Genomic DNA, 27,650 nt, shown 5'->3' with positions numbered 1-27,650 from the left:
TGATGAGGATAGAGATCAGTGGATTAAAGCCATGAATCTTGAAATGGAGTCAATGTACTTCAATTCAGTCTGGGAACTTGTAGATCAACCGGATGGGGTAAAACCTATTGGTTGCAAATGGATCTATAAGAGGAAACGAGACCAAACCGGTAAGGTACAGACCTTTAAAGCACGACTAGTAGCAAAGGGTTATACCCAAAGAGAGGGGGTGGACTATGAAGAAACCTTCTCTCCTGTTGCTATGCTTAAATCAATAAGAATACTCTTGTCTATTGCCACATTTTATGATTATGAAATTTGGCAAATGGATGTTAAGACAGCTTTTCTAAACGGCAATCTTGAAGAGAGTATCTATATGGCTCAACCAGAGGGGTTCATTGAACAGGATCACGAGCAAAGGGTTTGCAAGCTTAAAAGATCCATTTATGGGTTGAAGCAAGCATCTCGATCCTAGAATATAAAGTTTGATACTGCGATCAAATCTTATGGCTGACGAACCTTGTGTTTATAAAAGGATAGTCAACTCTACAGTAGCTTTCTTGGTGTTGTACGTTGACGATATCCTACTCATTGGAAATGATGTGGGAATTCTGACTGGCATTAAGCATTGGCTGGCGACACAATTCCAAATGAAAGATTTGGGAGAGGCTTAGTTTGTTCTTGGAATCCAAATTGTTCGGAATCGCAAGAACAAAACACTAGCATTGTCTCAAGCATCGTACATCGACAAAATATTGATTCGATATAAGATGCAGGACTCCAAGAAAGGATTATTACCTTTTAGGCATGGAGTTCATTTGTCGAAGGAACAAAGTCCTAAGACACCTCAAGAAGTTGAGGATATGAAACACATTCCTTATGCATCAGCGGTCGGTAGTCTGATGTATGCCATGCTATGTACCCGACCCGACATATGCTATGCTATGGGAATTATCAGCAGATATCAGTCCAATCCGGGACGTGCTCATTGGACTGCCGTTAAGAATATCCTCAAGTATCTTAGGAGAACGAGGGACTATATGCTAATGTACGGTGCTAAGGATCTGATCCTTACAGAGTACACTGACTCAGATTTTCAGACCGATATAGATTCGAGGAAATCGACATCAGGATCTGTCTTCACTCTGAACGGAGGAGCAATAATATGGAGAAGCATAAAGCAAGGTTGCATTGCTGATTCCACCATGGAGGCTGAGTATGTTGCTGGTTGTGAAGCAGCGAAAGAATCTGTATGGCTTAGGAAGTTCTTAACTGATTTGGAAGTCGTTCCAAATATGCATCTTCCCGTCACTCTTTATTGTGATAACAGTGGAGCAGTTGCAAATTCAAAAGAACCAAGAAGCCATAAGCGAGGAAAACATATTGAACGCAAATATCATCTCATAAGGGAGATTGTGCAACGAGGAGATGCGATCGTCACACAGATAGCTTCAGAGCACAACATTGCTGATCCATTTACAAAGCCCCTCACGGCTAAAGTGTTTGAAGGGCACCTAGTGAGTCTAGGACTACGAGTTATGTAATTTAGGGCAAGTGGGAGAAAAGGCATCAGTATGTGATGCCCTAGTTCATTGTATTTCTCTCTACTCAACGTTATAAAACCCAACTAGAGTTTTAGTCCAAGTGGGAGTTTGTTGGGTTTTATGTCCTAAAACTCATAGTTTGTAAACAAAGATATATTCTATTTTCAATAAAGTTATTATTAATGTTTATTCAGTAAAAATTGTTATTGAATAAAGTGAACTTTACGATCATTAATCTAAATCCAATAAACTAAGAACACTCTGGCTATAGTATGATTACTTGAACTATATGTAGAGACATAAGAGTGGATCAAGTTCAAGTATATAGTCAAAATGATCTATAGTATAAGGATAAGGCTGAGTACCTTATTCTGGGGACACTATGGATGCGGCCCACTTTTGTATATGATATAAACAATGTGATCACTAAATTGTGCATGTGGAAACATGTGAGTGGGGGCGTCCTATGCAATGAGTATTGCATAAGATCGGACCATGAAGAAAACCACTCTCACTTTATAAAGTCGTTTACTGTTGAGACTGATTTTCTTTTCATTCGATAACCTAGGTAACTCGGTTTTAATCCTGAGCTCACCATGAACTCCTGTTTATTCGGAATTATCCTTAGATTTGAATGGGTGAGAGTGGCTCTAGTTCGCCGACTCAACAGGCCTCCCATTTCAGGGGTAAGACTGGGTGAATGGCTAGGGACGTGGGGTGCAAGACGGAATTCACTCCTACCCACTTTTAGGGATAGAAGAAAGGTAGTTCCCTTAAGCACTGACTCCAGGTCTTGAACAAGGGGCCCCACCCTCTCATTGGCCTGAGAGGGATTCGGTTTACTGGTTGGACCACAAACCAATTGTTCATTAGAGGATCAGTGAGACATAAGGAACAAGAAGTAACTTCAGGGGTAAAATGGTAAATTGACCAAGCTCTAGTTACGAACAACCTGTGAAGGATCGACTTACTAATCATGGTTATATCAGATGGACAGAAATATATCTATAGTGAGGGGAGTGCAACTACTAGGCTATAGTGGAGTGTCCTAGTAGTTAACGAATGTTGGTTAACCAGGTTAATGAGTTTAATCGGTTAATCTTGGATCGTTGGAGCCCATGATCTATAGGTCCATTAGGTCCCTCTGCTAGCTCATATCGGACTAAACCATAGAACAATGTGACGAGTGAGTTCGAAGTGTTCGAATTCAAATTAGGGAATATGCGTTACATATATACGATACATTTAACCGCAATTTTGTTTTATTTACGAATTAAACGAAAAGAGAGAATCTGAGATATTTAAATAAGATTTAAATATCTTAATCAATTATGTGTCGGAATTGATTGGGATTGGCATTTGAATTAATATTAAATATTAATTAAATAGTTTAATTAATCATTTAATGTTACTTTAATTTGAAATTCATTATTCAAATTAATTGTTGAATTAAAATGAAGAAAGTCAAAATGTTGACTTTCATCTAATGGAAAAATCCATGTTAGTGAAATTTTGAGGTGTCAAAATTTGGTTTAACCAAACTTGCATGTTTGTCAAATAAACCCCACAAGTTTGAGTGGAATTTTGAGGGTCAAAATTTGGTTAACTCAAACATGCATGCTTGCCACATAATCCCAAACATTTGAGTGGAATTTTAAGCGTCAAAATTTGGTGATCTCAAGTTTGCATGAACATGCAAACTTGACTCTTTAAATAGAGTGATCATGATACTTGGAGGGGATTCTTCATCTTGATGAAAAACCTTGAGAAAAACTTCTCACAAACACTCTCTTTCACATATACAAAATCCCTCCCAAGTTTAGTCACTCACCGGATTCCACAATCCTGTTCTAAGGCCGGAGGATAGTGGAGAAGACACTAGTGGTGGTTCGAAACCGGTTCGTGAGGCAAAAGAAGTTTGAACTACAAAAGGTTAGTATTTAAACTCATTAAGTTTTAATACTTATGAACATGCTAGTAATTTACAATAATTGATGTTCTAAAAGTGCCTAAGATCCAAATTGCTTCCGCATGTGTTATATTAACACCAACAATATCAAGTCTTTTTGTAGTTAATATTGCACTCTTATTCACCATTTTCTCAGTTATTACCCCATTTATTCTACTTAGTGGGTATGAAATCGTTTGTTGCGGTCTAACATGAAAAAAATATGATTTGGCATAAATCGATCTTAATTGTAATTTAATTGAGTTATATGGTAAAATTTCAGACATTTATGCTAAACCATGTGGGAGTAGCAAATTTGGAAACAAATGGGGATGACATGGAAATTTTAAATCCATATCATCAGTCCAAGTGGGTCATTGACTACCCAAAGAGGAACATCCTATGTGTACTACTTATTCTTTTTCAGCCCTAAAGGGGAACCCATGCTCAATATAAATGGAAAAGGAAGACCAAGAGGAGAAGAGCCACATTTTTTGGGAGAAAATCGAATTACACAGCATCAGCTTCTGCTGCAGTGAACTGCTGTGAAACTAGAGAAGAAGAAGAAGAAAACCCGAATCCAGCAGCTGTTGACAGCAGAAGGAAAAGGAGACCAACAAGGATTGATTAAGGCAAAGAGGTGGACGTGAGAGCTCAAGAGAAGGGAACTTCCATTGACGAACGGCAACAAACCGGGATAACTCTCTATTTTCTTATTCTCTTTCCTTATTCCATCAATTTTACATGATGAAAATGCAGATTCCTCTGTTTAATTCAGTTTGTATGGAGAGCTAAACTTAATAGGGGAGGAGAGAGAGTTTTATATAGTTTAAGTATGTTGACGGTATGATTTTAGTTTATTAAAGAGTTGTTGTTAATGATTTACATGTATGTTTAATTAGCTACTTTACATACATAGTTGTTCTCTTATTCGGGAGAAGAGAGGAAGCAATGAAATCCTCATTAATACTCTAGTTCCATAGCAAGGAGACTTGAAGGGTAATAGAAGGGTTAATTCTTCTCCTAGAGCCTTGTTAATAGAAATTACAACGATTATGGTAATCACCATTCATGACCCTCGGAAGTGGGCTTGAGAATCTATTAAAAGGAACTAAAATCTACCACAAAACTCAACAACTTATCTATTTAATCTCTCTTAGCCGAACCTTTCTCATTATAGTTGATTTTCTCATCATTTTATGTTTTTTAACAGCAGTGGCACTCTGTTTTAATTTTGTTTAAATAGTTAAAATCTCCAACACCCATTTGAATGTTACCCAAAAACTCACTTAAATTTCCAGCGATAAAATTAACCAAAAAGATAGGTTCCTTGTGGAATCGATAATTTACTTATTACTTGCTACTTGTGATAGTGTATACTTGCACTTATTCTTGTGAATTTTACGTCATTTTATTATATACATCCACAAGCGATCAACTGTTGTGATTGTATTGGATAAATTACATGAGTGTTGCTGTATGCTTTAAGCTTCCGCTGTATGTATGCATGCGTTAATTTATGTTAGAATTGGGTATGCCGAGTTTCGGGTGCTTGATGGATGAATTTGCCCCATTGAGCACGAACTTCGTGCTCTGGGTGCTTGATGGAGGTCATCGCCCCGTTGAGCCAGTATGCCTAGTTTGCATGAATTACATACTATGATGTTAGAAGAAGATTGCATGCACCATCGGTTAATTGCTAGGGCCCATTTCTAGGATAAGATTAGGGAATTTCTGTTAGGAGCGATATGCGGCTCTAGTCAGACTTAATTTTTCCCTAGAAACTTAGCTGTTTACCACGGCAAGAAGGTACCCCGGAGTGTTCATAGATTGCTAGCGTGTGAACGGTATCTATAGCTTCGTGGGAGGACCAAGGGGTCCCTGATCAGTCCTTACTGCTCTTAGCCATTTCGCATGGGAAATATGTCCCCACGTCGTACAGCCCATTAGCTGCATAGGAACGGGTTGGGTCGCGCCCCCCATAGGGGGACTAGATGGGCGTAGGGGTACTCAGCACACCCCTAGGCTAGGTACCATGTAGTCCCAGATAGCCATGTAGAGGTAGCACCTCATAGAGAGATACCGACCATATTAGCTTGGCATAAAGGACCTCTAGGCGTTTAATGAAAGAACGAAGAACCAGTGAAACCCAAGGGGCAAGCCCCAAGGGACCAAGATTAGAACCAGATGTCCTAGAACCGAATTAGGAAACCGTGAAAGTTCTATTAAATTAAGATGCGAAGAGAGCCTACAAGTAGGTGGCTTACTGAGTATAATTTTTATACTCATCCCGTTCTCCTTTATTTTTCTCAAGTGTTCGCTGGCTGCTGGTCGAGGTAGAGGAGCGTTTGAGAGCTGTACAGTCATAGAGGGGGTCGTTCCGGAGCGTCAGTCCCTTTTCGGTCTTTTAGAGTCTTTGTATTTCATTTTATATTTGCAATTTCTTTTGTAATAATTAACAAACAAAATTTCTCTCTTTTGTTTTAATTCAATAGTATTTTTATCTTTTTACTTTGCTTTTCTTTTCTTTTATTTTCCTCTTGTTTGTTTTCGATTTCGTCTTTTTAGTTACGATTTGGTTTTTCGAAGCCTCGAAAAATCGGGTCGTGACAGTACATCGCTCTTTTTACGAGTTCAAGAGCAAACTCAATTCTCTCCACGGCTCAGGATCAAACTAGTACACAACTATTTTCACTGAGAATGTTTGATTAATCCATCACACCTAAATGGTGTAAAAATTATCTTATTTATAATCAAATAAATTACAACGATATGGAAAGAGTAATAATGGAAATAACAATAAATGGAAAGATGCCTATGGTAAGATATTTGCCTATAATAAAATATCAAATATGATATATATGGTAAACTATAATTTAGTACTAAATATTTTTAACACCCCACTGCAAGCTGAACGTCGGATTTGAACGAACGTGAAGCTTGGATCTGAAAAATTCAAAGAGAGGTTGAGAAACACTTTTCGTGAAGATGTCAATAACCTAGTTTGGAGGAGGCGTAGAGAAACACTTTCTTGGCCTTCGAGAACTGCAAAGGGATCGTCGCTCAGCGACGATGCTGCCTTGGCTTCAGCGAGAATATGTCTAACCCATGAAGAGGGATCGTCACTCAACAACGATGCTGCCTTGGCTCCGGTGAGAATATGTCAACCCAAGAAGTAGAAGGGGAAACCTAGAACAAGGGACAAAGACAATGTTCAAGTCGAAAGAGTCGTCACAGTGGGCAAAGGAGCCAATTTTGGCAAGAAGGGCGGCGGCGACTTGGTTGGCGAAGAGGCCAGTGCGGCGCCTAGATTCCAAAGGTAAATCTCTGCAGAAGGTCGATTGATTTATTGAGATTCTGTATATTTTCAAAAAGAACACTTATGAGGATCAGGAGATTAGGGTTTTTGGGAAGGATGAAGGGTTGATTGGGAAGAAAATGAGATAGGCTATGTTGGCTAAGGGAAAGCTGATTGGGTTGGAAAAGATGAGGTTGTATGTATAGAGTATGGCGAAAGGTGATTTGGAGGACAATAGGGTGGAGCCGAAGAGTAATCAATCGGCTTCACCTACGGCAACCATGACGACTATCCCTGCGGCATCAAAGCGAGCAATGGTGGTGGAGAAGAATAGTAGAGAATTCAGAAGCCATTGAAAAAAAAGGATCGGGGTTGTTAAACCGAAAATGGCTCTGATACCATGAGAATGTTTGATTAATCTACCACACCTAGATGGTGTGAAAATTATCTTATTTATAATCAAATAAAATATGAAAAGAGTAATAAATGGAAATAACAATAAAATTAAAAAAATTTGAGAGAACTCTCCCATAAAATTAGAAGATTTGGAGAGACCTCACAAAACCATTGGCCTCACAAAAGAATAAATATATGTTCTAAGAATATGATGAACAATCAATAAAGCAATAAAAATTCCAATTTGAAGAGAGCCGACTTTATAAAAATTTAGAGGAAAGAAATGATGAAAGTTGAGTATTCTAAAAATAATAGAGGGAAGATATGAGTTTAAATAGGAATCATATGTCAAAAATAGGAATTAATATAGTGAAGTGTGGACCACTAAAACATTTCAAATTCATTTTTATTATAATATATATTTTTTTTAATGTAATAATAATATAATAATAAAAAATATTAAAAAATGACGTGAGTTTAGTTTATTTTTATAATTCAAATAATTTTATTTCTATCGAAAACTAATTGAAAACTCCACCATTTGTTACACTTCCAAAGTTAAAAGTGTCATACTTTGATTGGTCCTTGATGTCAATTTTGCAGCTATATCATCTCGTCGAGTATCGTGTTTCGACTGAAACTTCTCTATTTTAGCTTTGATTTGAGTGATTAAAAAAGACGTTGAAATCGTTATTCCTAACCTTATACTATGGACCATTCAAAATACTGACAATTGTTAATAATTGAGTGTAAGTTCGTGACCTTCAAAATATCAATTAATTAATTAGAGATGAACGATCAAAAAGCAAACAATAACAAGAACTCAAGAATATAATTTAAGAGCCTAAATTCTTAGGATAAGAATGAGAACACGTCAAGGAAGAGGGTATATCTTAGTACACCTAGTTGGACAAGATGGAGCCTAAAAATAGGCTTCTCACTGACTCTTTGTACTTGCTCCATATTTTTCATGTTTTTGAGATACTCTATTGGGATATAATATAAATATTTATGTATATTATGTTTTTAATTCCTTTTGTCTTTATTCAGGAAAAATTTTATTGTCTTTTTACATCATCAAATCAACCCCCGGTCACAATCCGTGTTTCGAACAAGCTTGAAAATCAGGTTGTGATATATTAGCCTCAAACCAGTAATAAACTTGCTTTCCTTCATTAATAGACTTATCTAAGATATTTGCCTATAATAAATGGTTAACTATGTTAAACAATAACAAAGATATTTACCATCAATAAAAGGTCAAATATGGTATTTATAGTAAACTGTAATGGAAAGCAAATATCTAGATATTTACCTTCTAAAAGTTCAAATATGTTATCGTAAACCTTAATGGAAGGATAAATATCCTTAACACCCCTTGCAATTTGAGCGTCAAGTTTGAACGAATGTGAAACTTGGATAAAAATTTGAAGAGATGTCAATACATAGTAGAATCAGAGAAAGGAGAATCATCAGCAGATGTTGAGAAACAACCTTGGGTTGTGGGCTATAGATATACAAGATAGAGACTTCAAAATTAGGGCGATGACTCTATTCTCAGAAAAGGGCAAGAGACAGATAGAGAGAGGGTTTAATGGTGGCGGTGAAGAAGGAAGGATGGACGTGGTAGCGGTGAGAGTAATAGAAGAAAAGGGCAGAAATTGAAAATGTGGACTATAGGATGTATTTTAGACGAAGAAAGAAAGAGAGGGGTGAAGAGGGAGTGGGGTCTACGCCTTGTGGACTAATTTGCTATCGAACAAATGAGCACGAGTACGAATATCTCAAGCATATTTTAACTGACTAATAAAGAGATCATCATGAGTGGGTGAATGAGCCACAATAATAGATCTAAAAACCACCATTGACAGGAGTGGAGGTCGGCAACAGGGTAGTAGGCTGAGCTAGTGGAGAAGTAGCCAACGCCATAGCAGGTGGTGAACTTCCAATGGACGGAGAGGGCACCACGTCCCCTAGAGCATGGGATGAAGGCAGTGTTGAAGCCAAAAGAGTCGCCACAGTGGGCAAAGGAGTCGATTTTGACGAAGAGGTCGGCGTCGACTTGGTTGGCAAAGAGGCCTGTACGGTGCCCGAATTCTGAAGGTAAATCTTGCAGAAGGTCGGTAGCCTTGTAGAGATTTCGTATATTTTCGATGAGAATGCTGATAAGGATCTTGAGGTTAGGGTTTCTGTGAAGGATGAAGGGCCGATTGGGAAGAAAACGATAGAAGCTATGTTGGCTATGGGGAAACCGATTATGTTGGAGAAGATGATGTTGTATATGTAGAGTACGGCGAAGGGTGGGCCTGTAAAAGATGATTTGGAGGCCAAAAAGGTGGAGTCAAAGAGTAATCAATCAGCTCTGGCTGCAGTAGCCATGACGACTGCCCCTACGGCGTCAAAGCCAGCAGTGGTGGTGGAGAAGAAGATGAGAAGAGAATTCAAAAGCTATGCAGAAGAAAGGTTCGGGGTTGATAAACCAAAGGAGCTCTTATACCATGAGAATATTTGTTAAAACCAGGCTTTCCACAGAATTCTATATGTATCTATGAGATCGAGTATGGAATTCTGTTTACTCACTTTAAACACCTAAATGATGGTGAAATTCTGTTTTATAATCATCAAATATATTACAAAGTAAATAGAAAAAATAATAAATGGATACAAGATATTGCCGATAATAAAAGGTGAAATATGATACATATGGTAAACCAGAATGGAAATCAAATATCTAGATATTTACCTTCAATAAAAGATCAAATATGGTATCTATATTTAACAGTAATAAAAGGCTAAATATGTTTAAGTCTCATAGATACCTCCTTTCTTGCGTTCCACCTTCGTAATCCTAAGATAACTGTCCATAAACACGAGCATTCCTAAGATGTTCTAGATCCTAGAATGGAGCTTTTAACCTTCCTTGTTGGTCACTTTATCTCCCTCTTCCTGTTGGAATCATTAGAATTATATATAACTAAAACTAGATTCATTATCTTTTAAGCGCATATTTTACATGTGCACTCAGTCTCAACATACAATATATATCATACACACCACATAATACAAATAAAATATTACAATTTTTCTTTTTCAAGGTGTACACATAATAAAGCTTACAATGCATTCGCAAGCCCTTTGTGTAGTTCATCGATGCATCCGAGAGAGAGAGATAGAGAGAGAAAGAGAACTCACCGACGATCTCAGTTAACGACGCTCTTCCCTTCTTTTCCGAGGCAAACTCAACGTGGTAATGGATGTAGTAGGTCACGAGGAGGGTCACTGTCGCCATTAGTAGCAGAAACGAACAAAGAAATGCTTGCAGGAGGAAACCTTGCTAGAACAATATGAAACTACAAGAAGGAGAGAGACGTCCAACATGCATGTATATATGTCATATGCATCGAGATACTTCCCATTATGTTATGTTTGTATGAACGCATACTTTCGATATTTATGTTTGTCATGATATCATGCGAGTCTTTCCTTTTATACGGCCTCTGGTGACGTGTAATACGTTTGTCCGACCAAGCCCTAGGGGTACATATATGAGCCTGCTTGGTGGGTCCATGTGCACATACGTGAGTCATGTGTGGGGAAGTACCACACATCTAACCTTACACGGAACTGAAAAGAGTCCAAGGCCATGTGACGATTTTAAAAGATAGTTCCCAACCATGTTATGTGTGTGCTTGCCTTACTAACTCCAACCGCGGGTGATTTACTAATTATTTTTTAAAATGCTCAAGTCACATGCTATCCTTATATTTTTTTTAGGTAAAGGTAAAACTCGTAGTGACGACGAATGTTGGAAAAACTATGGAGGTTAAAATAGGTTATGATAGGATATCGGACTGCATTGAATTTCAGTTAATAGTTGATAGGTGTTTTATTGAATTTCAGTCAACAATGGTAACCCATTATGGAAGATGAAATGACAAAGACCCAAGAGAAATGAACAAAAACTGAGTAGGGCTAGACCACACAAATAAGTCAAGCCATGAACCAACGGTGAAGCTACTTCTTGAAAATAAAGGCGTCAATGGAACCCAAAATCTCAAACCTATCTCGTTGTTATATTAAGCATGGTTGAGGATTGTTGGGAAGGAGTCCCACGTTAACTAATTTAGGAAATGATCATGGGTTAGTGGGTGTTAATGAGTCCAAGTTCGGTCGAACGTGGGTGTGACTGATGTACAAGTTCACATCGCTACGTGAAGTGAACGGAGGAGAGGAAGATGACGAGGATAGTGGAGAAGCTTGGTCGCTCACTCACATGCGTTAAAAGGACCAACATGCGCCTATTATTATTATTATTATTCTCATCTATATTATTTTAACTTTTTTATATTTTCAAATTATTTATTTTGGTAGACGAATAACACTTTAATGCAAATTTAGGCAATTTTTAGGACGAGGCTCGATTTTTTTTCTTTTGGAGTCCTAGTCATTTTTTACTATGCCTTTGAGGAGTCTCGACTCCTTTTTTCTTTTGGAGTCTTGAACACAACTCACTACGATGATATGATAGTATTCATTTTGAACATAATTTCTCATGACTTTAATTTGGATTTCTCCGGAGGTACTCGTATCAATAGAGACATTAAGTTTGTTGGAAATTCAACCGGGACATAAATAAAACATAAATCTAAATAGAAAGTGCTCACAAAAAAAATAAAGTGTTAAAAAAAAAATTAGGAAGAAAAGAAGGGGGAAAAGTGGGATCCTAAATCCCAATTATTCCACACATAGGGTGACAGGAGGAGATGGACTTCCCTTCCCCTCCCATCACACCCACTTCCACAACAAAATCCCCTTTCTCCAATAAAACCAAAATCAAAACCCCAATTCCAATCCCTCTACTTTCATCCAACATTCCATGCTCCTAGCTTCAACTTACAACCAACAATGCCCTCCCACTCTCCCAATTCCCGGATTCAATAACCCATTCCACCACCAACCCTAGCTACGAACTCCTCCATCCTCGATCATCAGAACCCATTTTGATGGAGAGGCCGATCAAAGCATCGCAGTCGTCGTCCACAAGGGTTACCTATTCGGTTTTGCCGCATCAGACCCCCAGGCTCAGAGATCATTACCTTCTCGGGAAGAAACTCGGGCAGGGCCAATTTGGAACCACTTATCTCTGCACTCATCGACCCACAGGGGCCCTTTATGCCTGCAAATCAATCCCTAAACGCAAGCTCATCTGCAAAGAGGATTATGAGGATGTTTGGAGAGAGATTCAGATCATGCACCATTTGTCTGAACACCCTAATGTTGTCCAGATCAAGGGCACTTATGAGGATTCTGTGTTCGTCCACTTGGTGATGGAGCTTTGTGCCGGTGGGGAGCTTTTTGACAGGATTTTGCAAAAGGGTCACTACAGCGAGAGAGAAGCCGCTAAGCTTATTAAGACAATCGTTGGAGTGGTCGAGAGTTGCCACTCTCTTGGGGTTATGCATAGGGATCTCAAGCCTGAGAACTTTTTGTTTGACAACCCTGATGAAGATGCTAAGCTCAAGGCCACGGACTTTGGGCTCTCTGTTTTTTACCAGCCAGGTCAGTCAGTTTCTTCAGTTTTTAAACTCCTCCATTTTATTCATGTTCCCCTTGTCATCATGTTTGTGTTCTTTTCTCTTTTGGTCTCATGTTTTATTTGTTATATTTGTGAGCTCAACTGTGTTTGATTGATTCTCTTTGCCGCTTTTTACTTCATTTGTGTCATTAAAGAAAAGGAGTCAAGAATATGTGCCACATGCCCATTATTTATATATGCTTTCAGCTGTTACTCTCTGCAGAATATACTGATTATGTCCAGCCCTTAGGTACCTTTATGGAAGCGTAGGCTTGTAGCCAAGATGAGATGAATATCAACTAAAGCAGCCTTCAAGTTTTAGCCTATTTTTTTAGCTTCCTTGTGAGTTGTGAGTGGCATGTTTTTTGAAACTTCGGTGTTAAATATGTAGATGTTGCCTGCCCAGGATATCGATCCTCAACCTTCCATTTATTTGTATATTGATCTGAAATTAGTTTAATGCTGGAAATTCTTCAAATTGACCATCTCCAGTTCGTTTTTCAATAACATTCTTCAAATGGTCTACCTTAGTGGTCAAGAAGGGCCATGTAAACAATAAAAGACTTGGAGGGAATGGGTTCAAGCAATCGGTCGCCACCTACCTAGGAATTAATATCCTATGAGTTACCTTGACAACTAAATGTAGTAGCGTTATGCAATTGTCCTGTGAGATTAATCAATGTGCTCGCAAACTGGTCCGGATACTAATGAATATACAAAAAAGAAAAAAAAGGTATTTTGATATTTTAAGTTTGGATTGTTCTGTTCAAGCTATATGCTTCTCCTTCTTTCTTCAGTTGAAGGTACGTTTTCTTGTAAGAATACGTATCATTTGTCTGTTTATGTATTTTTCTTTGTAGGACAATCTTTCTGTGATGTAGTTGGAAGCCCCTATTATGTTGCTCCAGAAGTGCTCCGTAAGGAGTATGGGCATGAGGTTGATGTGTGGAGTGCTGGTGTTATCCTTTACATCTTATTGAGTGGTGTTCCACCTTTCTGGGCAGGTATATAACTACAAATCTGGACCCAAAATTGTTTTTTATGGGTTTTTTTTCTTCTTATATTATCTCTAAGGCTTTTTCCCCTCGATTTTGTATCTCAAACAGAAACTGATTCCGGGATCTTCAGACAGATTTTATATGGAAGGCTAGATTTCAACTCTGATCCATGGCCCAGCATTTCAGATGGTGCTAAAGATTTAATCAGGAAGATGCTCACAAGAGACCCAAAGGAGAGAATCTCAGCCCATGAAGTTCTTTGTGAGTGATTTTAGACACTTCTGCAGGAGAATTGTTCTTTCCGCTCCATAACAACGTTAAGCTTTATATAATTGCTTCTAACTTACAAGACTGATGTTCATTTTGGAGTCAAGGTCACCCATGGATTGTTGACGACACTGTTGCACCCGACAAGCCTATAGATTCTGCAGTTTTGTCTCGGCTAAAACAGTTCTCAGCAATGAATAAGCTGAAGAAGATGGCTCTACGTGTAAGATTTATCCCTTGTAGCGTTTTTCCTATATAATCTGATAAACTAAAATATTCTTTACGAGTTCATCCTATACCAGGAATATTTTAGTTTATCACTGAAGAAGATATCCCTGCTTGCATTCTCTTATTGTTGTTATTATTATTTGTTTCGATGTGCATATGTTCGCATGACATTTTTTTATCCTTTTCCATTTTCTTTGGTCGAGAATTTGGATAGTTTTTCTCAGTGATAAGACCACGAGTAATGTGCTTGGGAACTAAAGGGCCGAATATCGGAGAGCAAGATTTTTCTCATGGCAATATGTATTTCTCTCAAATTTTCGACATCTTGGTTGGCAGGTCATAGCAGAAAGACTATCTGAGGAAGAAATTGGTGGGTTGAAGGAATTGTTTAAAATGATCGACACTGATAACAGTGGCGCAATAACATTTGAAGAGCTGAAAGAGGGGTTGAAAAAAGTGGGCTCTGAACTCATGGAATCTGATATCAAGTCTCTTATGGATGCGGTATATAACTCGTAAATATAAAACATCATGTTTGAGGCAGTCTGGTTTCGATTTTATATATTTTGGTCAATTTTCAATTGTAGTGTAGATGACCTGCGTTTATCTTGCTGCCTAATCTATGAACAGGCTGATATAGACAACAGTGGAACCATAGACTATGGGGAATTCCTTGCAGCTACATTGCACCTAAATAAGATAGAGAGAGAGGATAATTTAGTGGCTGCCTTCTCCTATTTTGACAAAGATGGTAGTGGTTATATCACCATTGATGAGCTTCAACATTCCTGCAAAGAGTTCGGCTTGGGCGATGTCCATTTGGATGAGATTATCAAAGAAATTGATCAAGATAATGTAAGTCTTTTTGTTTTGATGAACATGTTCTTGTGTAAACCTGAATGTGGAGTTTGCTGTTGTACCCTACAAACTTGTGGTTTGCAGGATGGACGTATAGATTACGAGGAATTTGCAGCGATGATGAAGAAGGGCGATGGAGGAGGTGTCGGTAGAAGTCGAACGATGAGAAACAACTTGAACTTCAATTTGGCCGATGCGTTCGGGATAAAAGACAAATCTTGAAGCTGGAAGTTGGAAGTTGAAGAGGAATGAAGTTGAAGGTGCGTAGGGTTTGTAAGTTGTATAGTTTGGGTAGGTGTTTAAGTGCAGAAATATGTTATTATCATGCCATAGCTTCAATGAGTAGGAGGAGCCTTTGGATTTGATTTTTGGTTTGAAGTATATGGGTTTGTGTAGTGTTGAAGTTGTTGAATGCGAGGGCTCTGAATTTTCGTGACATTGCATGTGAATTCAACAATGTTGGTAGAAGGAACTTGTTATTATCAAAGAGAAGAAATTAAACAAATGATATCATACTTTACATCATTTCATGCAATGATATCATACTTTACATCATTTCATGCAATGTTTAACACACCCGTGCCGCTTGGTACTGTCCTTGAAAAATCCATTTCAAAGAAAGTCGCTCGAGACACTCGTCTCAAAACACTCACCCTCATTGTGACATACGCATGTGCCATAGGGTAGCTCGCTTAGGCCGCACGGCCTAGGGGTGGAGAACTGACACCATGCCTCCCCCTATAGTATATTTTGAGGCAATTTCAAAGTGACGGGTGTAGACATGATTTTGGTGAATAAACATACGGTGTCGTGAAGCGTCCGTCCAGTGTCTGATTAACACAAAATTTGGGAAGCTTTCATATTTTATATGGACGAACTTGACTCTAGAACCGCATGCCCAAATTTCTTATTGAACCTCTACTTTTGAGGTTAAGGCTCGAGGCCCTACCCGGCCCCTTCAACCAACCTATCTTTGACACTCTTATCTACTTGTTGCCTTTATCTTGTTTATGCCTCGACTTCTCTTCAACGCTTACTCTGTGTGGTGCGTTAGATGATGCATTGTCCTCTTTGGTCGCATCATGGCACTCGTCTAGACCCTCGCATGGCTAGATGGTAGTCATTTGAGGGTCACCACTTGTTTTGTTGCAACGTGAAGGTCACAACCTACTCTTTTCATACTTAGTTTGTGACACAAGACATGCACACCTTCCCCATTCCATTCTCCTCTAGTGTGCATGTTTTTGTTTGTTTCCTTTCTTTGGAAGAATTTGGTCTTTTGGAGGTTGAGTTTCAAATGTTCTACGAATGAGACCTACACAATTGTATGAGTCAATTATCTAGAAATTTTTAGAATGTTCAAAAAAGTATCTAGAAGTTTTTACATGTTTGGCATAATTTCGTGCCAAGCTTAACAAAATAGAAAAAAAAAACAATAATTCCATCATTTTATGAGATCGTGACTAGGCATTTGTTGTTTGGCCATGTCGACATATAGAATTTACATTATAAGCAAGTTTCTAGAACCCTTAATCTTTGACTTCTAACGTACCACTCAAAGAAATCTCAAAACATAAATCATACGATTTAAAATTCGTTGTAACGATCCTAAAAATTTGGATGATACGTAACATGGTACCAAGTAAATGCTTTTGCATATTCATCGTTTTCGTCTTTGTTGTAGAAAGAGATGACAATCAATGAACACTTGAAAAAGAAATGTAGAAGGAGACTATAAAAATACTCAGTAAGCAATTTACTTGTAGGCTCTCGTCGCATTCATCTTAATAAATTACCATAAGCTTTCTCTAGGCTCTATATAATTCAAGCCTAATTATTAAGCTATATGAGCCTTTAGAAGGTCTCCAGATTTCAAGCGATTTTCATGACTATCACAAACTCACTCTAGATTTGGATGTGGTTCACCCATTTTTAGCGTCATGAAACTATTGGACAACATATCTATGCTCGAGGTAAATTAACTTAACTATTCTTTTGACTTAGTCAGCTTGCATAGCTACAACCGTAAATGACATGTATCCTAGGTTGAGGTACTATCTCATAAAATCTGGGTTGAGGTACTCTACCTCATAGCTCATAGCCACAACAGTAAATGACCGCTTTTTACGTTGCATTGGGGTGGAGCACTAGGTCTGTCAGGTTTGTAGATTCGTGTCACCATTTGTTGACGCAGTGCATAGCGCACCTCTCAACTTGGCATGTTTCGTGTGTCCTTCTTAGATGCTCGACACATGTCCCCTCTCCTTTAGACGCGCATTTTTTACATTTTTGAAATTCCAAATTCATCGTCAATTTTTATTGATTTTCTATTTTCTTTAGATTTTCGTAACTTTTTTCTACCTAACTCGATTTAATTCGATTCCTTCATCAAAGTTGTAGAGTTTTCTACTAGCTTTCAAAGTTATTTTCATTATGTTTCGTCAAGTATGGAGGGAAAAATGCGTCCAAAATAGGCTCAAAACTAGAAATCTTAACCTTCTTTTTCTGGCTCATTTGAACTCCATCTTTTGTCACGTTTTGCTCAAGGTTCCTTCCTAAAAGTTGTATCTACCCTAGAATAGCTAGAATAACTTACGTTCACTTTTAGAACCTCATTCTTCTTAAATCTCTCCAATCTAAAGAATACTTATTAAATCTCTCACATCTAAAGAAATATTGAGAACGAAAGCTCGAAACTCTTACCTCTTGATCTTTATCGTTGAGGCTCTGTTGTTACACCTGCCTTAAGTTTTGGAGATTTCTCGAACATTTATCTCTTCTGTCTCATCTTAAAATTTTGTCTCGAAGTTTCAACTCTAAACAAAAGTTAAAAAGTTAATTATCGTTGAGGCTTTGTTGTTACACCTGCCTTGAGAAAGGACAAGAGACCACATAAATAGATTGAATAGTTGGCAGGCACGTGGGGTTGCTCCTCTGGATGTTGATTGTATGGTAATTCTCATGGATAGTCGCTAGTTAACTTTATAGAAACGTGTTTAGACAAAGATGGCATACTATCCTATGAGATTTGATGAGGTTGCACCTCAACCCTTGATACTGGTCACCCGAAGATGTACACTAGAACTGGCGAACAAGTTCGAGGCGTGTGGGTCGGTGACAAGTAAGAAAATTACTCCAAACTTTAAGGTCCTTCTATAGAATTGGGTCCATACTTCCTCCACCAAATGAAGAGGGATAAAAAAAAATAGGGGGGTAAAATAGTCTTTTAAAACTGGAAATGGATAGGAGGATAGGCCTGAAGTTCAAAACCAGCACAACCATGCCCAAAATTAGCCCCAATCACCTTGAAGGACTGTTCCCATGGCGTCTCTCACTCTTTCCCTCTGCTCACATTTCGCCTCTCATTGCCGACTCTCCACCAAGCAGAATTTTCCTTCTTCAACTCCAAATTTCCCCTCAAATTCCCCCTATGATTCCTTCAATTTTGCCCTTTCTACTTCATCTTCTTCCCACAAACTCTCCTCTTCTTCGGTTACTTCTTCCCACTCTGCATTGCCCTTCCTCCTCAAGTCCTCCGAGTCTGAAGCGGCGGTAATCGAGTCTGAACCTGCCGCTTCCCAAACTGTTGAAGTCCCCTCGGAAGAGGCCCCCAAGCGCGAGGAAATCTTTGCGGTAGTTATGGTCAGTGTTTAATTTCACGTTACTACTTTCTTGCATTTTGATTTCAGCTTCTCCTTTCCCATTAAGTCACTTTTGTTCTGTATTTGTGAAAAATGGTGGATTAATCTGTTACTGTTACTCTTCAGATGGAATTTTTGTGCTGCGATTTACGTTTATTAATACGGCAGCATTGGTCATTGTTTTGTTGTGTGTTTTAATAGATTGGATCCCGCCAATATATAGTCTTTCCAGGGCGTTATATTCATACCCAGAGGCTGAAAGGAGCTAACGTCAATGATAAGGTGGGCTTCCTTAATACCTTACTCGTTTTATATTGGATTGTCTGAGTATCTTAGTCTGTGAGTATGAATCTTGCATTATGGAGACTCAGAGTATTCCTGCAGCGTTTGAATTTTGGTAACGTATTGTACTAAGCAGTGATTTGCATTGTTGTTTACTCTCTGCCCTATGGATAATGTATTAATGTTCCTTCTGCCCTTAGGAAAGCAATTTTAGGAACTGATTGAGAGACTTTTGATACTATTTGGGTAAAAGTTTCATCTCTTATTCTGACGTGCTACTCTTGTCAAAGTGATGGAGTTTCCATTTTTTAATTTTGACATTATTTTGATCCTTCATGGTCCTAAGCTTGAGTTGTTAGTGAAAATTGGTTTCCAGCATGTGTAATATATAATATGAAGCTCATATATAGCGTGCTTAAATTAGATAGTTTGAGCAAGAAGCCATCTATGAACATTTGATTTATCCATGAGGGATTTGGGATCTGGATTCCTTTACTGACTGCATAGAGGAACCTTTTTGGCTTTTCATTGTTAGTATTATGATGGTAATTTATGAACTTGAGGCTTTGAAGGACTGCTGCTTATGATTTCGTGAATGGGGTTGCTGCTTGACATAATGGATGCTCTCTGTTGGACATCAAGGGGAAAAAGTGTGAGATGGTAAGTTAGAGCTTGATCTTGGGTCAGGGATAGTTTGATAGGAGCTTCTTCGTATGCTAAATCTTTTTCCTCTAGAACATATAATCCTTAGCCATTATTCTGTTATAGAATTCATCACATTGCGATTCTTTTTTCAGATTTCATTGGATGACCTCTTTATGGCCAACCGACCATGAATCTCGAGACTTATTTATCCTTCTTTTCTTGTTTCAAAGAGTTTTTCTTTTCCCTAACCCTAGCAATTTTGCTCGTTCATTAATGAACTCTCAAGTCTTGCAACCCTTCTTTGTAAGTTTCTTTTTGTTCATTTTGTAATCTTTTTCAGCTCTCTGGCCCTTAAAATCTCAAAGAAGCTTAGGTTTTTTCTCCTAGTTGATCATTTTGGGAAGGATAGATAAAGATGTTAGTGTGTCGTTTTGAGACCCTAGTAGTATGTTCTATTGAATAAGGTAACATAAGATTTTGGATCGTGTACTTTACTATAAAAGTTTGGAATAGACTTCTTGAAACGTTTTGTGCTAGTTTGGCTTCATCAACCTTCTAGAAATTTGAACTGCATTGTTATAAGATTTTACTTTTTCCTTCAACAAATTACCACCAATCATAGGCTTAGCAGTCTCTTTGATTTTCTTTGAAAAGCCAGTGGATATTGAGGATTTGGATGAAGACATGCTTACCATTTGGAACCAAATTCTCCATTGTGGAAGGGATAGTGAAAATAGTTTCATCTCTGTCTTCTTCACTTTTTGCAGTAACACTTTGTAGGTGGTTATGGAGAGTGCTCCATTCTTCCACTTTTAAGAGCTTTTCAATTCAACGGATTAAACGAAGAAATTAGCTTCAAATATGTAATGAGAGTAACCATGGACCAAAATTTAGTTGAAAGCCACCACATATGCACATACATTCAGGTTTTACTTCTTCCATTCCACATTGAGTTACTAAATGAACTCCATCTTTGTTAACAAAACTAACAGATTGATTGTATGATAACAAACAGATCTATTTATGTGCATGCTGTGTTCATCTTAAAGGTTTTTTAAATTTCTGATTGTACAGATAACTCTGAACAAGGTTTTGCTTGTGGGAACAAAAACTGAGGCATACATTGGAAAACCCATAGTGACAAACGCTGCTGTTCATGCCGTTGTCGAGGAGCAGGTAAAAGAACAGAACAAGCTTCTTCTTTTCTTAGATTCTCTTCCTGTTTTTGTTTCTCTTCCTAATTGCTCATGTGTTCTGTTATTCAGGGATTAGATAAGAAGGTAATCGTGTTCAAGTACAAGAAAAAGAAAAACTACCGAAGGAACATCGGACATCGTCAGGTATTTCTCAGCCTGCGCCTCACTCTACCCTTGGTATTACACAATTTTTCAGTATGTTCTTAGTGTTTGCCTTGTCCAACGCATATCTCTCTGTCTATCCGTTGCCATTCAACTGCTTCCATAGCTTCAACTTCTGAACTGATTCACAGACGATAGGAATGTTTTATGTGCATGAGTATAGAGATATTCTTCCTTGTAGTTTCTGAATGTGTTTGACTGTAATGTTGCAGCCGAATACACGAATTAGGATAACGGAAATCAGTGGATATCAAGACTATCCCGCATCCACACTTGAGTCGTAGAAACAATTTCTGATGAACTGAATCAGCAGCTTTGAAGATCTTAATCCTTATATCTTGTATGTAAGTTCTTGTGAATCAAATGTTTCAATTCAGTTATTTCAATCTGGTAATGATTCTCAAGTGACTCTACTGACAATTTTTTAAAACAAATTTGTTGCTAATATGGACTCCTAGAAATTTACCAATTTATAGCTTATTAATATTAACCAAAGGGTATGTTTATCTTGAATCCCATATGTATATTAATCTATAAGATTGTTACCATTAATCTTAAACTCTTCATTTTGAAACCATCAAATAATGGTAGGAATAATTTGTATGAATCAAATTTAAAAGCAGAAGAGAAAACAAATAAATAATAATGTGGAAATCTATAGAGAAAAAAGAAAAACAAAATATAGTTAGTTTTTAATTTGTAAGCCGTCTAGAGTCTGAATGCTTTTTCAATGTATAATAATAATAAACATAAATAACCTATTTTGAGTATAATCAGTGAGCTCCTAACGTGAATACAAGTGTATCTTCACCTAATATTTCATTTCAAACCCTCCAAACATCTGCCCTATTCATCCACTGAATGTATAATGTGAGCTATAACAGCTTGATTGATGGTCACATGTCATCTGTTAACAGCTTGATTGATGGTCACATCTGCATCCGACACGCCACCGTATTGCCATGGTTAGTATCATCAATCACAGCACTTGAAACCAAACCAATAGCAATCTGTACAGAACCAGGAAACAAGAGGGGGTTGGTTGGTGTATAAGATGTAGAACTAAGCCATGGAGAGCATACGAAAAAATGTGATTTCAAAAGCCAAATCCGACCCAAACCGACGTTCTCAGTGTCGTGTAATGCAAATGGTTTTAAAAAGTGCATACAAAGATCAGTGAAATTATATGTTGACTGCATCAACTTTGTAGCATCAGAAAGATCCCCACAAGGTCATCCCTTCAGATCATTGTTGTAATATGGGATCTTCAAAGTGACAAGAAATTTTGTTTTGAAGGTGATAAACAAAATACCATTTCATGAGTAGCAATAAATCTTAAGCTCTCACCAAATAATCGGTATCACGCTAAAGATAAATCTGAAACAGATCGGCTCTAATACTGACACAAAAATATTTCATGGGAAGACACAAAAATTCAAGCTACAAAGACCTGTTATAGCAGCCATCCATACACATGGCTCGGGCAGAAATGACGAAGCCCAAAAAATAGCCTTCATTCGTATACTCGCTTCCTCTTTAGAAGTGTAGGTAGAATGGAGATAAAGCCAATAAAGAAAAGCACAGACAAAGTTTTGAAATCATATAAATCCTTCACTGATTTCAGATCCCCCAGTGCAAGTCCAGCCTGAGAATAACATGATCAGTCATCAGTTTGCTAATTATTCAAACACATTCATACTTATCTTTCTGGTCTCACATGTTTAAGATGCTTGCAAAAACAAACACAGCTAAGCTACGAATGTAAGATATTTCGAGAAGTTGATAAAGAACCTAGACGATCTAAATCAATGTAAAGAAGAAAAGTTTGAAGATAAATCCATCAATTTTCAAGTACTCCAACAATATTTACATGGAAAGCAATCTATAAATCTATCAATACAGCTGACACAAAAAGATCGAAGATAATGACATCGGAAATTGGTTAGTGATAGAATGAAAGACAAGAGGAGAAACAAATGGCAACATCAACAATGATAGAAATGTACCCTGACTGTGATATAGGATGCTGGAACGAGGCCAATTAATGTTGCCAAGAAGAAAACATGAAATGGGATGTCCACAATAGGTGAAGCCAAGTTGATAAAAAGGTTTGGTAATGTTGGTGTTATCCTTAGAAAAAGCATATAATTGAGCAGCTTTTCTCGATGCTTCGCTATCTGGATGCTCAAAGCCAAGCGTTCAAGGCAACATTAGATGCGAATAGAGAGGACGTACGCGTATGATGGAATTCGAATAAAAATTAGAGTCACTAAATACCTCTGACTGGAACATTTTCAACTTTTCCGGCCACATCCAATACACTAAAGGTCTTCCAATCAGCTTAGACAGAAAAAAGCAAGAGCATGCACCAGCTGTTGCATTAAACACAACTAACAGAAGGCCCCTGATAACACCAAATAGAGCTCCAGCAAGCAATGACATGAAAATTGTTCCAGGAATCATGAATGTTTGCATGAATACGTAAGTGGAGCAATAACCTAGAATGAATTGTGCTGGATGATCTTTGGCATAATTTGCAAACAGATCCCTGGTGAGTATAATTAAACAGAGAAATCAATCAGGAGACAACAAATGGAGCATTAACAAGCCTAATGCTGAAGAACTAACTCAAAATATATTCTGCAATTTCAAGTGTTTATACATAATCAAAAAGTGTTCCTCATCCATTCTACATTAGCAAGAAACCATCCTCATCTTTCATAACTCCAATCTTAATCCCAAAATTGTTTCAAAATCAATTTCCTTCAATCACAATATCTCCACCCCGTCCATATTTCCCCTTCAAATTCACGAGATATCAACAATCATATCACAAACCCCACATGGAAACAAGGGGAAAGAAGGGAATAAAATGGCATAATACGACCCAAACGAAAAGGGGCAGAACAGAATCAGACTTACTTGAGCACCCGAAGATCCGAAAGGGTTCTAGGGAGCTTAATGCTCTGATATTCTGCAGAAGGCATCGTCAAGTACACACACACAAGGCCAGTGAAGCACACAAGGAATATAGCAAGAGCTGCAGCTAGCTCCCACTTGGTTAATGGAAACCTCTCATATTTAGGCTTCTTAGCCGTCGGAGAGTCATCTTCCTTCAGCTTCTCCTCATCCCTCACCGCCACATTCCTCGAAGCCGCCATTAAGCGATCGAACTAAATATCCCCCCCTTCAATTTCACGCGATTAGAAGGAGGACTCAAAAGGGTCACCCGAGGAAAAAAAAAGGGGGGGTTCCCAACGAAAGAAGCTAAAGAACACTGATGCGACGCTTGTGGTTTATCAAACGTGAAATTGTGGTCAACAGAATCATCAGTGAGACATAGAATGAAGACAGATCTGGAAGTTGGGAATTTGAGGCAATCGCTAGTGAGAAACGGGAGAAAATAGTGTGTGTCGGAATTGAGAAATTGGGCAATCTGTGAAACGTAGAGAACTTGTGGGGAATTTGTGGAAAAGTGCTTCAGTGGGGAAAGAGGTTCGAAATGGATGTTTCCATGGCCTTACGCCACCGTCTGATCTCGTAGAGCAACGGAGGACGACGGTGAACTCCTTCTATGTTTTGACCCTTTTCTCTCTCCTCACATCGTCTTTCCTCTTCCACCGCTTTATTTATTTATTTTTTTTATTATTTTGGAAATAAAGAACTCAATTTAGGCTAAAATACTATTTTAGTTACTAAAATTTTAAATTACTTCATAGTTTTTTTTTTTTTTTTAAGATTTTCAAAACAAAATTTTTTTATAATTAAAAAAATTACTTTTTTTTCTTAAATGAAAATGGTTATTATTGTTTTATCAACTTGGATAAAAATTAACCTTAAAAAAAAAAATTAATAGAAACTAATTTTAAACTTTATTAAGAGTGATTGCCCTTAAACCATTGAATTATTAATCTTATAATTACTTGAATCGGTAGTCTGCATCTTCACATACATGTCTATTTTACCGAGTCTCTCTTCCAGATAGTGTCCAGATCGTTACGCCTTTCGTGCGGGTCAAAACTTACCTAACAAGAAATTTCCACTTAAGCTTAACTCTTAACTCCAATTACAAGACTAACTCTTCTCGAGTGTAATGAAATGGGTCAACCCTAAGGTGAAAAAAATGAAGAATTTTTCAATTTTAGAATAAGTGAGAAATTAAAAAAACATCCCAATACATATGAATTTTAAAAGTTACAAAAATGTTACATTGGAGTTAAAAATTACAGAGCATATACAAAATCATAAGGGTTCGAAAACATAACTATAAAATACATAACACGGATTAAAGTCCCTCCTGCAACACACAACCCTGCATGCTCACACCCAGTTGTAGGCTATCATCGAAATTTATCCTATTCAATGTTTCTTAAGGTTATGTGTTCATTCAAGTTCCTGAAGTTAGCAATGCCACGATAATGAGTTAATACTAGTCTTATTAGACTCTGTTAGTCATATACCCTACACTCCTATTCCAACAAAATGTTAATTTAGGATTTTAGATGCCGTTAACTTTATATCCTACTCTCCAAGATCCACCTAGGCCATCACCCTTCCTACACATAAGTCAAGGTGCCACATTTATCTCGAACTCTAGGGTGGATCTAGCAAGTATGGAAGCCTTGTAATTAATTATTTAATTTTTAATAATAACTTTGGTTATTTTATTTGCAATATAATATTGTCTGTTGTATGAAAAATTTAAGGTTATTAGTGTAATTTTCAACGAAGATCTTAGTCATCTAATAACATAAAGGGTCTATGGTATATGGATAATGTTAGGTGTCTTGTCTTGGTAACACTATTGATATGACCCACATTATAATTGTTACAAATGATTTGATCCCATTGCTCATATGGAGATATGTGGGTGGAGGTATGCTATACAATGAGCTTGTATAAAGACTAGAACGCCAAATATTTAATCTCTTTAATTCTAGGTGAGTTATGAACTCTTGCTTGTGAGAGTTTGTCCTTTGATTTTTATGGGTCAAAATGACTTTTGTTGAAGATTTAATATGCCTACGATTATGAGAACTTGACCAAATAGGAAGCTTAAAATATAATTTCACGAAATGGAATTCACTCCTTATTATATCGTGTAAGTAGATGAGTAGTTCTCTTAAATGCTAATTTCAATGCTCCATTGCACTAATGAAGTGTTCATTTTCAACATGGAGGCGTCGTCACTCTCTATAGCTAATCTCTCAGTCTTCCTATAAATCAATACATGCCTATTAGTGAGAGTTATGTGGGAAACTCTAGTACCTAACAAACTCCCTATTCCTTTGTAATTCCAAGTCCTTAAATAGTGTAAGGCCAACTTTTCACTGAGCATAATGGAAGCTCCTTCCGTAGTACTCTTTGACTTGTCATGGGCCTAAGTGGGTGTCATCTTAATCCTATATACTAAATAGATCCTCACCCGTCGAGATAAATTCACAATTAGCAGTTGTATCCCAACTATCCCTACATAGTACTAATCATCCCATACAGTCATAATAGACTTTAATCATAGCTCAAGAATTAAGGAACAGTAAAATAGAAGTTAAGGCTTACTAATTCATTCGGCATATACTCTAGGCCATATAACATCAATTTAATCGTACATTAGGACATAATCAAGTTTTCTAACCTCCTATCATGCTTCTAGGACACTAACCGACAATAAATAATTATCAACATGCATAGTTATCATAAAGCATTCAAAAGTATCAAGTAAAGGTCCTAACATTATCAACAAATCATTCCGAGTCAAATTCAACTTAGTGAAAGCCAGAAACATGCAATCAAGCTAAATTATGTAAATATTTCATATCCTAAATTTAGCTATTCATTTTCATTCTCATTCTAAGTCTTAATACATTCTAGAAGTCATTATGCCCAAGTCCTAGTCGATTCCCATCGGTATTTGTTGTAGAAAATTTCAAACAACTACTTGCTTGCTTGAGAGTCTTCAAGTGGTGGATTCCCGAACTTTCCAAACTTAGAATTATTTGAAATTGCTGGAAGGTGTTTTAAATTGAGTCTAGTTTCCAACCAAAATGGTTTTTATGAGAATGGGTCTAAAAAGAGGTGAAGAGGTGAACACGTCAAAATAGTGTAAAGGGGTCAAAATTGGATGATGTTGACTAGTCCACACATCATCGTCTTCTACTTCTAGCAATGATGATAACCGTGTTTAGTTGGTTTCTAAGGACTGAAACTTGAGTTCATCGGGAGGCTATAACCATTATCTCACAGGTTTCTTCATCAGAAATGTAGTTCTATCTTTAATGATATTTAGTTCTAAATTATGGTTTACCATATATATCCTTTATTACCAGAAAATTAATGGTATGATTGAGAATATTTAGCCTTCCATTATCGTTTATATAGGTGTCATATTTGACCATTTATTAGGCAAATATCTTGTATCCTATTACTGCTTACCATAGGTATCATATTTAACATTTTGTTATTGGCAATATTTTGTATCCCTTTATTTCTCTTTCCATTTATTGTTATTTCCATATGGTTCATAATTATTTGATTCTATACATGATTATGAATAGAGAATTTCGCAGCTTTACGTTTGGTGGTTTTAACAAATATTCTCATGGTATTAGAGCCTTTTTTGTTTGGCAACCTCAA

At 37.4% G+C, this 27,650-nt stretch overlaps 3 protein-coding genes across 5 annotated transcripts; 2 read left to right on the top strand and 1 right to left on the bottom strand.

The window, feature by feature from the left end:
* Positions 1-11,929: 11,929 nt before the first annotated feature.
* On the top strand, positions 11,930-15,596 carry LOC111433390 (calcium-dependent protein kinase 11-like). Its single transcript, XM_023070440.1, has 7 exons — positions 11,930-12,724; positions 13,601-13,744; positions 13,847-13,999; positions 14,113-14,228; positions 14,570-14,737; positions 14,864-15,088; positions 15,176-15,596. The coding sequence occupies exons 1-7, from the start codon at positions 12,169-12,171 to the stop codon at positions 15,311-15,313; spliced, it is 1,500 nt and encodes a 499-aa protein (XP_022926208.1). The 5' UTR covers positions 11,930-12,168; the 3' UTR covers positions 15,314-15,596.
* A 2,768-nt stretch (positions 15,597-18,364) lies between these two features.
* On the top strand, positions 18,365-21,512 carry LOC111433392 (50S ribosomal protein L21, chloroplastic-like). The gene is made up of 5 exons (XM_023070445.1): positions 18,365-18,733; positions 18,934-19,014; positions 20,734-20,835; positions 20,925-20,999; positions 21,230-21,512. The coding sequence occupies exons 1-5, from the start codon at positions 18,413-18,415 to the stop codon at positions 21,299-21,301; spliced, it is 651 nt and encodes a 216-aa protein (XP_022926213.1). The 5' UTR covers positions 18,365-18,412; the 3' UTR covers positions 21,302-21,512.
* Positions 21,513-21,680: 168 nt separating this feature from the next.
* LOC111433391 (uncharacterized membrane protein At4g09580-like) lies at positions 21,681-24,632 on the bottom strand. Of its 3 annotated transcripts, XM_023070443.1 has the most exons (6): positions 23,940-24,632; positions 23,295-23,565; positions 23,024-23,194; positions 22,468-22,662; positions 21,953-22,027; positions 21,681-21,919 (listed from the first exon to the last, which is right to left on the bottom strand). In XM_023070443.1, exons 1-4 carry the CDS (start codon positions 24,176-24,178, stop codon positions 22,531-22,533), a joined length of 813 nt encoding a protein of 270 aa, XP_022926211.1. In that variant the 5' UTR covers positions 24,179-24,632; the 3' UTR covers positions 21,681-21,919; positions 21,953-22,027; positions 22,468-22,530. The 3 variants fall into 3 exon arrangements, with proteins under 3 accessions (XP_022926211.1, XP_022926209.1, XP_022926212.1); XM_023070441.1 differs by having other exon boundaries at positions 21,681-22,027; XM_023070444.1 differs by lacking the exon at positions 21,953-22,027 and having other exon boundaries at positions 21,681-21,952.
* Positions 24,633-27,650: the final 3,018 nt, after the last annotated feature.

This window comes from Cucurbita moschata, unplaced genomic scaffold (genome assembly GCF_002738365.1).
Source record: "Cucurbita moschata cultivar Rifu unplaced genomic scaffold, Cmos_1.0 Cmo_Scf00042, whole genome shotgun sequence".
Lineage (NCBI taxonomy): Eukaryota > Viridiplantae > Streptophyta > Magnoliopsida > Cucurbitales > Cucurbitaceae > Cucurbita > Cucurbita moschata.
The sequence above is the reverse complement of the archived record's forward strand: the minus strand, read 5'-3'. Positions and strand labels throughout refer to the sequence as shown.

Excerpts from the sequence above, each read along its gene's own strand:
- LOC111433390 (XM_023070440.1), top strand. The coding sequence starts at position 12,169 with ATGGAGAGGCCGATCAAAGCATCGCAGTCGTCGTCCACAAGGGTTACC. Across the intron at positions 13,745-13,846 it reads TGTTCCACCTTTCTGGGCAG|AAACTGATTCCGGGATCTTC; the intron begins GTATATAACTAC and ends TATCTCAAACAG. Across the intron at positions 14,000-14,112 it reads CTCAGCCCATGAAGTTCTTT|GTCACCCATGGATTGTTGAC; the intron begins GTGAGTGATTTT and ends TTTGGAGTCAAG.
- LOC111433392 (XM_023070445.1), top strand. The coding sequence starts at position 18,413 with ATGGCGTCTCTCACTCTTTCCCTCTGCTCACATTTCGCCTCTCATTGC. Across the intron at positions 18,734-18,933 it reads AAATCTTTGCGGTAGTTATG|ATTGGATCCCGCCAATATAT; the intron begins GTCAGTGTTTAA and ends GTGTTTTAATAG. Across the intron at positions 21,000-21,229 it reads GGAACATCGGACATCGTCAG|CCGAATACACGAATTAGGAT; the intron begins GTATTTCTCAGC and ends GTAATGTTGCAG.
- LOC111433391 (XM_023070441.1), bottom strand. The coding sequence starts at position 24,178 with ATGGCGGCTTCGAGGAATGTGGCGGTGAGGGATGAGGAGAAGCTGAAG. Across the intron at positions 23,566-23,939 it reads TCGGATCTTCGGGTGCTCAA|GGATCTGTTTGCAAATTATG; the intron begins GTAAGTCTGATT and ends TATACTCACCAG. Across the intron at positions 23,195-23,294 it reads TGAAAATGTTCCAGTCAGAG|ATAGCGAAGCATCGAGAAAA; the intron begins GTATTTAGTGAC and ends TTGAGCATCCAG.